Below are 14,564 nucleotides of genomic sequence, written 5' to 3' on the forward strand. Positions count from 1 at the left end.
TTTAAGATAGCTTATAGTGCCTTCCAGTGGGACCTCTTTTCCTAACTGCTTGCTTGCTGCCTCTTCCTGGTACCAAATCCATTCATGTGTATGGATAGAAATGTAGTCTTTATCCCAGGTCTCTGTCCCTACCTTCCCAGGGACATGAATACCTTATTATGTTAAAAGGATCATTTCAGTAGACCCTGGGGACCGTGATAATATTTGGATAGTAAAGTTTAATTTGTCTCAGATGTGGCTCTAACCACAGTTGACTTTTTTTATAATGTGGAGTAAGTTAATTTTTAAGAACTTTTTTCTTGCTACAAAAATAATCCTTGTTTATTGGAGGAAATTTGGAATACATAAGAAGACAAAAAACTAGAATAATCCTAGAATAATCCTCTAGATTCTAGAGTCTAGAATTCCCACCATTCAAAGATAACTTTTGTTAATAATTTGATGTTTTTCCTTCTAGTTTCCCCATCTCTAGACACATGTAATGCAATCAGGATAATTTGATACATATTTTTAAATCTGCTTTTTTAACTTCAAACCATATTATGATCATTTTCTCAAATCTTTTAGAATTTATCCCTCAGTAAGATATTTGTGGTCACATAGTACTCCATCCTGGATGTGTTCCACAGTTTATACAGCTAATTCTGTACTCGCAGACTGTCAGGTTGATTTTAAGCCTTCAAGTTTGCAGTCATTTGTTACAGCAGCAATTGGAAACCAATGCGGAGAGAGTATTCCCTGGTGGCTCAGACGATAAAGAATCTGCCTGTAACACAGGAGACCTGAGTTCAGTCCCTGGGTCAGGAAGATTCCCTGGAGAAGGAAATGGCAACCCATTCTAGTATTCTTGCTTGGAGGACCCCATGGACAGAGGAGCCTGGTGGGCTGCAGTCCATGGGGTCACAAAGAGTCAGACATGACTGAGCAGCCGAGCACATACATACACAATGTAGATAAATGTTTGTGCACCTCCCCAATCATTTTCACTGGATAAATCATTAGAATTTATCATTCTTGGGCCAGAGGGTGCTGCATTTCTGCTACACGTTTAAGGCTTTTGTTTCATGGTGCAAGTGTTGACATGTTTCTGCCATTTACCTCCCAATGAGATTGTCAGTATGAGAGACCATCCCTGGACCACTGTCCATACAGTAAGAGGCACTTGACTCAACAAGGTGCCTCTCTTCAGGGTCTATGGAAGAAAAAGACACAGCTGAAGCCAGGGGGCCTCCTTTGCTCCATGATGAGCTCTGCCTCGCTCGCCTCCTTGCAGGATGCCTTCTGAAGTGTTCTGGCCATGGTCACTGTGACCCCATCACAAAGCGCTGTATTTGCTCCCAGCTGTGGATGGAGAACCTGATCCAGCGTTATATCCGGGATGGGGAAAGCAACTGTGGTGAGTCCTGGCGTGGTGGGTGGCTCCGGGTGAGGAAGCTTCAGACAACTCATTCTGACCTGTCAGAAAGACCTGCCTGACTGTACAGCTGTAAATTCATCCCTTTTCTCACCCAAAGCCCATTGAACCAGCTCATGTGGTGATGGGTCAAGATATTCCCACAATTCACCTTGGGGATGTGTTTAAGACTTTTCCTTAAAACTTCCTGCTGAGGAAATCCACCTCAGCACAGCAGATGTAGCCAGTCATTGCTGAGAAGGTCGCTTTGGGCTACATGGACCCCATGTCCAGACTGTACCTGCCTTGGCTTGAACTGGGTGTGACCTTCTGGAAAAGTGGCCCCTGGTGTGGACCTGGCTGGAATCAGATGAGCAAGAAAGTTGACCCACTCACCAGACTGTCTGCTCAAGCAGGCTCCAAACATTGGAGCCACCATCTCAGCCAGCGTCGGCCTGAGCCACCGCCTGTCTCTTCTGAGGAGGAAACTGTGTTTTAATGCCAGTCTGCCTCTAAGAGTCATTTTGTCTTCTTGGGGATGCAGATGGACATAATTGGCAGAAAAATTAGGACAAGCTCCCTGCCAAATTATGTTCCTGTTTCTACTTCTTAAGAATTTGAAAATAACCAGCCCTTGAATCATTATTCCAAGTAGTGTTGTAACGTTTAATGGAGTTAAACCTTGTGTCTTTGCTCCATTGGTTTCTCTCTCCCTGGGTGGTTGCAAAGCTTTTTGCACTGGATTTTTGTAAGGATGTGGAAGAAGTGAAGTGAAGAGGAAATCGTTTCTGAATGACTGTCGGGCTCTATGATAAGTATCTTCCTGTCCCAGGCAGCCATACAAATAAACACCTTATTCGTGTTATTGAAACCAGACCAGAACCAGTTTTGAGGTTCTGTATTTCTGAAATGAATGTTTTGGTGTGCCTTACTTGGGTGTTTAAGAAGCCTTCTTAATTGATGGGTTTATTTTTTTCAGTTTCTTCTGAACCATTTGGACAAATGTAGGATGGTTTTAAGTTGGTCTTGATTTGTTAGTATTTTACCAGCCCCTGCAGCCAGCCTGGTGAGGTGGTCACAACAGCACAGATGGCCTTTGCTTGTAAGGATTCAGAAATATTCATTGAGAGTTATTGAAATAAAGCCGTTTTGCAAAGGGTATGTAACGTGTCCGCTCTGGTTTTCCTCTTTTTCAGAGTGGAGCGTGTTCTATGTGACAGTACTGGCTCTCGCTCTCATTGTGCTAACAGGGGCTTTAACATGGCTTTGCATCTGCTGCTCTAAGAGGTACCTGGCATGCTTATTTATTTCTTTGAAAATAAAGATGCAGCATTCAAGGTGATGTGGTAGGTTTAAGGGCTGTTGCTTGGGTTTGTGAAACTGCTCAACTTTTGACAATCCCTCTTTTTATGAAGAGAGACTCGACTTTAAAACCACATGATAATACGTTCTCCCCCACAAGGGCTTACATGCCTACTAGTTAAATGGAATAATACTAGAGGCAACTTCTTGTTTCATTGAAGCTGTCATATTTTCTAGAAGATTCAATGCTTCTGTATCAAATCTAATCCTCTTTTCTACCAGTCTCACGTCACTAGAACACTAATCCACTCTCATTAGAGAAAGGAATTCTAGAATATACTGATCCAAACGGGAGGTTTTCATTAGTTTTCATCTGTGAAGCAACAAATCTACCTGAATTCTTTTTCCTAAATGCAAACCTTTAGGTGGGACCATCACCAAGGAGAAGTTTTGCTTTAGGTTTTTCCTTCTTCTTCTTTTTTTTTTTTCCATGAAGCTGACTGCTGAGGAGCCCCAGACTTACCTTATGGTCTGAACCTTCCAGAACCCCATGCCCAACCCTCTGTGAGGACATTCATACGAATAATGATTACTCAAGTCCTTAGAAGGCAGCATTACATCCACTTTCCTACATGGAACTCTATGAATGCTCTCCGAAGAAGATTTGATAAAACATAATGTTATACCATAATAATAGTTATTTTTCAGAGATCACTTATCAATTTTTGTAGTTTTATTTGTGATTACTTTCCCAAAGGTAGAACCAGTGAACCAGTGCATAGGAAGAGGTACTTAGCGGCCTCTATCGCATTACCTTTTCCCAGAACCATCTGGGATGAAGGTCACCCTGCTGTGCTTGGCTTTCAAAATTCTACAGCTTTGTGACATTTGTATCAAGTCGATGACGATTATGACAAGAGTGACTGAGCATTTATTAAGTACTTGCCATTATAATGAATGCTTCCAAGTGCTTTCTCTGTGTTATCTTATTGAGTCTTCCCATCAATCATATGAGAAAGGAACTGTTCTTATTCCCATTTTACAGGTGGGAACTTGCAGTCAAAGAGATGACAATAAATGGCCTCACAGTCACCCAGCTAGTAAACCCAGAGTTGGAAGCCCATGCTCTTAATCATCAAGTTCTCAGAATATTGCCTTTGTTCTCTACAAATCTTAAACCATAGTGTTGATGTGTATTTTCAAATTATCCTCTAAAGCACAGGGTGAAGTCCATAGGATCAGCCTGGGTGTCTTGATGTGTTGTGAAAAAATGAAGGACTGAGTTATTGCTTATTCCTTTGGGAGAATTTATTATAATTTCTGTTGATTTTTTTTTTCTGATTGCTAGTTATGTCATCTTATCATTCTTGCCTGTTTCAACATCCCAGGGTAGTATAGGTTCAGGGGGAAACTTGTTCATCCAGGTTTTTCTGAGGAAGGAATTCCTCATGGAGAAAAGCTTGCTGGGCCAACACACAGAGTTGCTGGAAAGGTCCCTGCACCTCAGCTTGAGGCTTGGGTGAGAGCCTGCTGCTGCTGCTGCGAAGTCACTTCAGTCGTGTCCGACTCTGTGCGACCCCATAGATGGCCTCCTACCAGGCTCCTCTGTCCCTGGGATTCTCCAGGCAAGAACACTGGAGTGGGTTTCCATTTCCTTCTCCAACGCATGAAAGTGAAAAGTGAAAGTGAAGTCGCTCAGTCGTTTCCGATTCTTAGCGACCCCATGGACTGCAGCCCACCATGGACGGAGGAGCCTGCAGTCAGGTGATAACAGCAGTGCTGCTCTGACATGTGTTTCTCCAGGATGCATGGCACAAATAAGAAGAGACTCACAGACTTAGAGTACGGACTTATGTTTGTCTGGGGGAAGGATGAGGGGGGAAAGATCGTTAGGGACTTTGGAATGGACAGGTACACACTGCTGTATTTAAAATGGATAACCAGCAAGGTCCTACTGGACAGCACATGGAACTCTGCTCGGTGTTATAGGGCAGTCTCGATAGGATGGAAGTTTAGGAGAGAATGGATCCATGTGTATGTATGGCTGAGTCCCTTCGCTATTCACCTGAAACTATCACAAAAGTGTTAATTGGTTGGGGCAGTGGTAAAGAATCCACCTACTACTGCAGGAGACACAGATGCAGGCTTAATCCCTGGGTCAGGAAGATCCCCTGGAGAAGGAAATGGCAACCCACTCCAGTATTCTTGCCTGGAGAAACCCATGGACAGAGAAGCCTGGCCAGCTACAGTCCATGGGGTCACAAAAGAGTTGGACACGACTTTGCGACTAAATAACAGAAATATCAAATAAAAAGTTAAAAAAAAAAAAAAGGTACATGATATATCTCAGACTCACCAAACCCAGATTTGGCTGTGACACACATCATTAATAAAGAAGATTGTTTGTGTGTTAGACACTCAGTCGTGTCCTCTGGGCTCCTCTGTCCATGGAATTCTCTAGGCAAGAATACTGGAGTGGGTTACTAGTCTCTTGTCCAGGGGATCTTTCCAACTCAGGGCTCAAACCTGGGTCTCCCGCATTGCAGACAGATTCTTTGCTGTCTGAGCCACCAGGGAAGCCCCACATATCATTAATAAAAGATGCCAATTAATAAAATGAAATAGCATTCTAAAGGCACAGCATTTCCTTTAGTGTCCTCCATGTGTTTTAAATCCTGGATCCCACCTACCTCTCTGAGAATCTGAGTTGACTTTTTTCTTTGTCCTTTTCAGACGAAAAAGGACAAAAATAAGGAAGAAAACAAAGTACACCATCCTGGACAACATGGATGACCAGGAAAGAATGGAGCTGAGGCCCAAATATGGTAAGTCTCCAAGACAGTTTCCCAGTGCCTTGCCAGTGTTTAATCCCGGCATCTGAGAGTCACTCTGTGAGAATGCAGCTGATAAGTGATGGAGCTTGGACTCAGGGTCAGGAGTGATCCCACAGTCCCTGTTAACACCCACCGGGGAATCCCAAGCGCCTGCTGCCTCGTAAGTGATGGCTTTGCAGGTGCAGAGTGCAGGGCTCAGTGCTCAGGACCAGAATGATGGATGGCGGAGAGGGAGAATGCTGCTCCCCTCCAGAGGCGTCTGTCCGCTTCTCCCTAGGAATCAAGCACCGAAGCACAGAGCACAACTCCAGCCTGATGGTGTCTGAGTCCGAGTTTGACAGCGACCAGGATACAATCTTCAGCCGAGAGAGGATGGAGCGAGGGAATCCAAAGGTTTCCATGAACGGATCCATCAGAAACGGAGCTTCCTTCAGCTACTGCTCAAAGAACAGATAATGGAGCAGTTGGTTGTGAAACAGAAGGACGCCTACAGGAATCCTTTAATCCCAAGAGTCGGTGGGAGTTACAGACAAAACTCACTCTTGTTAGAATAGCGCGTTCCCGTCCTTTCACCCTGGGCTGGAGGTGTGTCCCCATAATTGAAAAGACGTGTCTTCTTGGGGTTTTCGAGACACAAAACAGAATGAAAACAATGCTCTTTTCACTGAGATGCTTGTTAGTAGGAGTAAAGGTGGGGTAAGACGCTAAGGTATATGCTTAAAAGAGGTCTGTGTTTTTGTAGCTAACACAGCATTATAGTCCTATGTTAAGAGAAAGATGAATCTGTTTCTGTCTGCAGACCCCTGGGGAAGGTGAGTTCAGTACGGATGCAGAGAGGACTGACTTCTCTTAGGAGCAGTAATTGCCTTTAAAGATGACTTTCCCAGCGTGGTTTCTGTCATAGGAGTCTTGGAGCCTGAGGTCTGTGTGTATTAAGCTGATTTATCTGCGGTGTGGGTTGCCCTCTGTCCAGCCAGTTTCCTGTGCTAAAGAGACACACGTACAGAGCTGAGGTCTCCTGTTTTTGCTGCTTCGAGACAGCCAGCCACCATTTCTGTGCTGTTTCTAGCGAGTAGCTCTAGGAAGTTTGAGAGCTCAGTAAGAATTGTATGCTGAGGACCAGAAGCAACAGAGAGCGAGGTGGGGTTTGCTGACTTGTGGGTTGAAAGTCGAAGATAACATTTTAACAGGTTTCCGAGGAAAACAAACTATTGCTGAGGCTTCTCTCAGCTCCAGTTTACAGGAAACAAGAAAAGTGATTAGTAATTCATCAGTGGTTTATCATGTGCAATAGGCCATGCGTTTGGACCTCCACCAATAGGAATAAAGACTCGGCAACTTGGTAATATACACGGTCAGGGATGTGGGCCCCGTGGGTGCAGAAGTGGTTAGGGGGAGGGCTGAGTGTATTCTCAAACTCTGAAATACCACCAGTCTTAATGAGAATGGTATGCTTTTGCTACTCAGCCCCTGTAGTTACTCTTCCTAATAACTTGATATCCACTTAATTTGTTTAAAACTGTATTTATTCTGCCATTTTCTACTCAATAGCTTATTTTAAATGTATGAAAAAAAGCATTTCTAATCACAAAGCCACATCCTAGAGCAAGGAACTACAGTGAACTGTAGCCTGAGAACTCAGCTGGCTGCTGATCCTTTGCCATCCACCGTGGTCCTGAGGCTGATGGCCTGGGCGGTGCCCTTGGCGTTCTTTGTGAAGAGATCAGCATGAGAGATGGGGCCCATCGCAGATAGAACCAGGGTTGTGGCGTCAAGCATGACCACATTTAAGCAATATTCTGTTGCACAAGCTTTTGTCACAGGAAAGGGAAACCGGGATTGCTTTGCTATGATTAAGTGGAGAAGCAAGGCCATTAAATCATGAGGTTTAAATCATCAGGACAGGACAATAAAGAAAACAGTTCCCATGGGCCACTGGAAAAAAACGAAGCTTTCCGGTGCTGCTGTTCTCGCTGCTAATATCCATCCTCTTGAGACCGTCTTGTTTTTAATTATTCTGTTTTCTGGGAAATTGCAAAGTAAAAAGCATACAGGTATGATTTTATTTTTAAGCATTTCTTTATGTGTACACTTTCTGTCTAGCCAGCCAGTTCAGTCCTGTTGATGGTGTTAAAAGGAAAATGTGATGCTTTTTACATAAATATTTATCTTCATAAACTTAAAATCTGCCCTACCCAGTGGCCAGTTATATTATCTTTGTGCACAACTGGAAATTTCTGGCACAAAGGATGGCAGCCTAAATATGATGTCGGCAGAGCGCAGTGATGGAGAAGAAGTGATCATGTGTTAAATGCTATCTATGTACATAATATATGTATTTTACATACTCTATTCATCCTTACAATCAAGCTGGAAAGGTAGCTATTATTCTCATATTGAACATAATAAAGGCCCAGAGAGTTTAAGTAACTTGCTCACGGTCATGGCCAGTCAGTGGTGGATATAGGAATCGAATGCAGATTTTGTAAGATGCAAGGTCCATGCCTTCCACCCTCCTCCCCTATACACAAAGAACTCCCATGCCCAGTTATTGGAGGGCAAATTCTGGTGTGTCTTTTGGACCACTTGGAAGTTTTGTTCCTAGGACCAAGAATTCCCTCTGTGAAGGGAGCAGAAGGCAAAGGGGGAGAAGACTTCATCTTTTCTGCGGGATCATCCCCGAGGCTGCCCCTCTGGGTGGCTGAGCACTGCTTTTGCCTGTGCTCCCTTTCTGACCCTGTCTCCAGCCCAGTGGGTCTGATCCTTCTGCCACCAATGGCTCTTGAATCTATGGTGGATCAAACATAAACACCACACCAGCGATCAGAAAGTGAGTCGTCTCTTGCTATCCCACTTCTCATCAGAGGAGCCAAGCGTGAGGTGGAATGCAGCCAGCATTCCTCACTTGTGCACTTTGCATCAAGGGCCTTGGGAAGATGAAACTCTGCAGGAGCTTAGATGAGCAAAGCAGGGCCCAAGAATGTGGGAGAGGCCAGTGGTAGGGCTCACAAGATGACTATTAGTTGCTGGCTAAAAAAATCAATGGCGGAGCATTCAAACCCACAGTATTAAGAGGTCAAGCCTGTGTATGACTAAGGAACCTGCTGAAAAAGACAAAGTGAGGTAAGGAGTAATACCATGTGGGTGCCAACACCACCTCCTTTATGGGCAGAGAGGAGGGGCAGTACCATTCTTTTCTGTGTGTGACCAAACCATCATGGACTTTGGCTGAAGTCTTGGTTTTCTTTACCTTTTTTTTTACTGTCTTTTCCCCATGTATTGACAAGGTATCATTTCTAATATAACACTATTAAATGTATGTGCTAATCTGAATAAAGGTGTCTGTATTCTCTGTAATGCGTCCATGCTGTTGTGTGGGTTGGGGTGATATTCATTCTTTATACCTCTGTACAGAGGGATTTCCCAGAGAGGAGGCAGCAGACTGGCCCATGACCTGTTTTCCTGCAGCCAGTGAGTTAACAATGGTTTTTACATTTTTAAATGGGTGAAAAAAATCATATTTCGCTGACGCTTGAAACTCACATGGAATTCAGATGTCAGTTCAGTTCAGTCATTCAGTCATGTCCAACTCTTTGTGACCCCATGTACTGCAGCATACCAGGCCTCCCTGTCCATCACCAACTCCTGGAGTTCATTCAAACTCATGCCCATTGAGTCAGTGATGCCATCCAACCATCTCATCCTCTGTCATCCCCTTCTCCTGCCTTCAATCTTTCCAAGCATCAGGGTTTTTCAAATGAGTCAGTTCTTTGCATCAGGTGGCCACAGTGTTGGAGTTTCAGCTTCAGCATCAGTCCTTCCAATGGTGTCAGTGTCCCTAAATAAAGTCTTATTGGAACACAAGCACATTCATTCCTTCCTTTGTGCTACAAGAGTAGAAGTGAGTAGTTTAAACAGAGACTGTGTCCTAAGAATATAATGTAATGTAATATAATCTGGCAGAACACCTGAACAACCACTCTCGCCCACTAACCCACTGGGACAGTGGTGTTGTCTGTGGTCTAAATTGTGGCCACTCCTTCCTGGTTAGCTGATAAAATGGATGGATTATAGGTAGATTTACAGACCACCAATTTCCAAACCCACTTCCACTTACTCATAAATAACATACAAATAGAATATAGCCTTTCAATATTCACACCTAGCATGACCAATTTTTTTTCCCACCAGATTTCCCACTAGTTTGATGAAATGAAAATGAAAACCACACTAGTTTGCATTTTAATTTGTTGCAAGCCAAGTCAGAGATAAAGAAACTGTAACAGGTGAAAATTTACTGCTGGAAATAGTAGGAAGAAGAAAGTACACTTCCAAGCGACGGCCTAGACTAAGCATGGAACAAACCCACAAATTGAGTGTAAAAAATAAACAGAAACATCAATAGTCAGGCTACCAGAAGAGGGCGCTTTCACGCCCTGTGATGATAGCAGAGCCGGCCAGGAGGAAGGCCTCTCTTTCCTGATAAGGACTCAGCCAATGAAAAGCCACGAACACTTTAACCCGCCCAACTTCTGTTTCCTCCCTATAAAAGCATTTTTCTTCTGTTGATGTGCAGGGACTTGACTTGATGCAGCTGGCCATGGTTGCAGATCTCAAGTTACAGTTAGTTCTCTGCTAGTCCTAACTAAACCCATCTTGGCTGGAGCACTATCTGGAAGTTTTTTTCAGGTCACAAGCGGTAAGTGGATCATTTCTCCTGGTAAAGTAATTTTAAAAATCAAAAGCAGATTAAGAGAACACATGGAATAAATGGGATGATAAAGGGAGATGGGTATCCAGGAATGCTGTTCTTTTTTCCAAAGAATGCTATTTTTTCTTATTTTGTTCAAAGCCTACTGATGTACCTTGGATTCAGTGAGGCCTATGTGAAAATATAAACGAACACTGTATGAAAGTATAAGATATGCTGTCTAAATAATTAACAGTGATTTTATCTGAATAGCAGGGTTTCAAAAAATGTCTTCCTTATACATTTCTTTAGCCAAAAAACCCAAACTTTGAAAAAAGTACATAATGGATAACAGTGGCCTGTGTAGCAGAGAGAGATTGGTGAACTTGAGAAAGCTGGAGGATCCTCCTTTCTTAGACAGCCACACCTGCAAACCAGGTAAATTCCAGTTTCATTCAGCAAGCATGTAATTAGCACAAGCCATGGGATAGGCTTAGACTCAGTAAGCCTGTACTCAGTAACCTTAGACTCAGTAGAGTCTAAGCTTCTACCGCTTTCCCTACATAGGCCAAAAATTGAGGGACGGGTTGTTGGGGCAAGAAATAATGACTTTATTCAGAAAGGCAGCAGGCTGTGAATATGGAGGGCTCATGTTCCAAAGAACTATCTTGCTTGAGTTAGAATTCAGGCTTCTTTTATACTAAAAGAGGAGAGAGTAAACTCAAACACTTCCTGGTTTCCATCAGCCTCTGTGAAGGGGTGTGTAGGTTTCTTCCTCCCTATAGCCATTCACAGATGGGCCTGGTCAGGATATTTCCTCTGAGCTAAACAGAGGTATTTTAGGTTAATGCTTATTACCTGGGAAGCAGGGTTCTCAGAGATGAGCCATTACAAATAATTTAAGCTTAACTTGCTGCTATTGTTTAGTCATTAAGTTGTATCTGACTCTTGTCTGACTCTTTTGCGACTCCACGGACTGTAGCCCACCAGGCTCCTCCATCCATGGGATTTCCCAGACAAGAATACTGGAGTGAGTTGCCATTTTCTTCTCCAGGGCATCTTCCTGACCCAAGGGTTGAACACATGTCTCCTGCATTGACAGGCAAATTCTTTACCACTGAGCTACCAGGGAAGTCCGATTAACTTGTAATAGAATACTACGTTTCTTCCCTGTTACAGTCCCTCCTGTATGAATGTGCTAGGGTACCAAATTTCATAGGCTGACTCCCTGCCCAGGAGATTCACAGACAGATCAAAGGAGCATTGTTTATACATGTGGCAGAGAAATAATTTTCCCTCTACCTTTCTGAGTTGTTGGCTGAGACCACTGCCATAAAAGATTAACAAGAGAAAAGCAGACGTTTTAATAAACTTCTCATGTATATTTCAGAGAGAAGTGATAACTGAGAGTGGCTTAAAGCGTCAGCTTACATAGCATCTTCAACAAAGAAGAATAAATCTCTGGAGAAATGACAGGCTAGAGGAAAACAGTTGTAGGCTTTCAAGGGTGGAGCCAAAGGCTAGTTAGTAAAATTTGTTATTTAAAGTCCAGGCTGATTGGGCCTGAAGTTGTCTCTGGGAATTAACCTTTATCCCATCCTCTTGATAGAAAGGGGGCACCTTTGTAAATTTGTATCCTGCTTTTGGGGCTTCCCCGGTGGCTCAGTGGTAAAGAATCCACCTGCAATGCAGGAGCCACAGGAGACACAGGTTCGATCCCTGCAGAGGAAAATCCCCTGGAGGAGGGCATAGCAACCCACTCCAGTATTCTAGCCTGGAGAATCCCATGGACAGAGGAGCCTGGCAGGCTACAGTTCATGGGGTCGCAAAGAGTCGGACACGACTGAAGCGACTTAGCACTCATCCTGCTTTTAGGCAAATAGAGGGGTAACAAAAGACAGAGTGCTCTTCTTTTATCTGCTACTTAATTGTCTTCAGCTCACAAAAATCCTTATGCCAAACTGGCACATTTTGGTGTGTCCCGAACTCCTACAGTCATATTTTGAGGGGGGCATACATATCCAAACTGGTCTAATAAACTCCAAAGTAAACTCAGATGATGAACTGGCAAGAAAAATCCCACAAACCAGAAACCTTCACTTAAAACAGGAAATTCTGTTAATTCAACCTTTATTAATCACACACGCACAACTCCGCTGCCTTGACATACACAGTTATCAAAAACTGGAAAGTGAATTACATGTACATTTTTAAAAAACAAAATGTTTTCACAGTTCCAACTACACTTATTCCCAAGTTTTATCCCACAAAATACAGCGTGAAAAAAACCCAAAGCATAAATATTATTCAAGTAAAATGCTATCTATCATAGCCATATATGAATAATTAAAGCCCTGGGCTTCAGCCTGCAGAGAAGGCAGTCATGTGGCACAGTTTAAAGTTAATGATCTAAGTTTACAATAAAACAGATTTATCTGCATTGTGCTTCTGATCTTTACTTTCATAAGTCTTTCCATAAAAATTAAAGGTAGATGAGCCAACACTTGACATAAAATTATATTTAAAAGCTGCTCAAATGGATAAAGATAACAGGTACAGAGGAGATTTAAAATGAGAATCCCTGCATAGCTGGGGAAAGTAAACTGAGAATTGTTTTCTCAAGGCCAACAGACTCCCGTTATCTGGGTGATTTCGTATGAGTCAAGTGATGATTGCTGGAAAGTTCTTGGTGAGGATTCACTGGAGCAAGACCTGGAAAAGTATTTTTTTACACAGTAGGTGTTCAATAAAATGAAATAATGCCTCATTAACATGGGAAAGTCAGTATCTCCCTCTTGGTTTAGATCAGAGGTTGGCAAATTATTTCTGTAAAAAGCCAAAGAGTTTTGTGGGCAGTTCTGTCTGTGGTGCAAATAATTCTGCCTAGAAGGTAGCCACAGATCATATGGTAACTGAATGGGTGTGGCTGGGTTCCAATAACATTTTATTTGGGGCTTCCCTGAGGGTCAGATGGTAAAGAACCTGCCTGCAATGCAGGAGACCCGGGTTTGATCCCGGGGTTGGGAAGATCCCCTGGAGAAGAGAATGGCTATCCACTTCAGTATTGCTTGGAGAATTCCATGGACAGAGGAACCTGGCGGACTACAGTCCATGGGATCGCAAAGAGTTATGGACACTGATATCTGAATTTCAGAAAATTTTCATGTGTCATGAAATACTATTCTTTTGATTTGTTTTCCCTTAACCATTTGGGAATATAAAAACCATCCTTAGTGCTGGGTTGTACAAAAGCAGGCAAGATTTGGCCTGTGAACCAATCCCTGGTCTAATGGTCCTTTTCTATTTAATGTTAAAACACACATTTTTAACAAATCCATCATATAGTCCATCACATAATCAATCACCTTACTGAACAATAACCCCCCAAAATGTTCATTTAAAAAATACGTCTTTCCCCACAATCCAGATCAATTTTACTAAACAGTAAGCTATTTCCTTTTCAACTTACTTTAATTCCAGAATTAATCAAGGATGTTGCAGTGAGTCTCTGGCCCTCAGTTTATGTACCTGGTCAAACAGATATACTAGAAAACTCAAAATCTGCCATCAAGCCAAAGCATCTGCTGAGTTACAAAATTAACAAACGTATTTGAATGTATTCCCCCAAACATTTCAAGCACTAGTATTCTGGACTTCTAAAAACTATTTAGAGCATTTTTATCGTTAATAGAAAACAGATGGACACATCCAAACATTAAGTAATTAAAATGTCACGTGAAACAACCCCAGAACTAGTAAGTGCAAATTCACGGTCAATATGATGTGTATGTGATTGTGGACAGGGTCTGAGCAGTGCCTGTCACTAGGTGGACTTCAGCTGATTGCTTAGCTGGGCCTCACGGGGACGCCTGATGTAACCCAGGGCAAACAAGGCAGCTCCGGGACTGGCTGTGGTACCTCTGTGCACAGGGACATCTCAGATCTTTAGCTGTTTAGCTCCCCGTGGCTCAGTGAGGGCTGCTATTGGTCCAGGAGCAACTGCCTCCAGCACTCCTTTCATTCATGTTTTCCTTCCGCTCCCCAAAACATCCAGAGGATGTCAGTGAAATACGCGCGCGCACGCGCACACACAGACACACACACAGACACACAGACACACAGACACACACACACACAGAGACACACAGACACACACACACACACACACACACACAGTGGGAAAGGGGGAGCTTCGTCCCTATCTGTTCCACCAGGATCAGCCTCCCCTTTCCTCATGTATCAGAACGTTTAGAGACACAGTACAGAAAAGCCTACTGTTTTCTTAGAGTTTTTCTTTCAGAGCAACAGGAAACAGTGATCGTTGGGCTTTTTGTTTTTAAAAGAA

The 14,564-nt window shown here is 43.1% G+C and overlaps 1 protein-coding gene across 3 annotated transcripts in view; it reads left to right on the top strand.

The window, feature by feature from the left end:
* Window positions 1–5,985, top strand: part of KIAA0319 (KIAA0319 ortholog) — a 41,189-nt gene extending 35,204 nt beyond the window's left edge. For 2 of the 3 annotated variants that reach the window (XM_068960596.1, XM_068960597.1), the window contains 4 exons: window positions 1,274–1,396; window positions 2,590–2,680; window positions 5,429–5,520; window positions 5,807–5,985. In XM_068960596.1, coding sequence (XP_068816697.1) covers window positions 1,274–1,396; window positions 2,590–2,680; window positions 5,429–5,520; window positions 5,807–5,985 — 485 coding nt within the window. Of the gene's footprint in view, window positions 1–1,273; window positions 1,397–2,589; window positions 2,681–5,428; window positions 5,521–5,806 lie in introns of those variants that run through there. The other variant, XM_068960598.1, reaches the window with a different exon arrangement.
* Window positions 5,986–14,564: the final 8,579 nt, after the last annotated feature.

Source organism: Capricornis sumatraensis, chromosome 22 (assembly GCF_032405125.1).
Source record: "Capricornis sumatraensis isolate serow.1 chromosome 22, serow.2, whole genome shotgun sequence".
Lineage (NCBI taxonomy): Eukaryota > Metazoa > Chordata > Mammalia > Artiodactyla > Bovidae > Capricornis > Capricornis sumatraensis.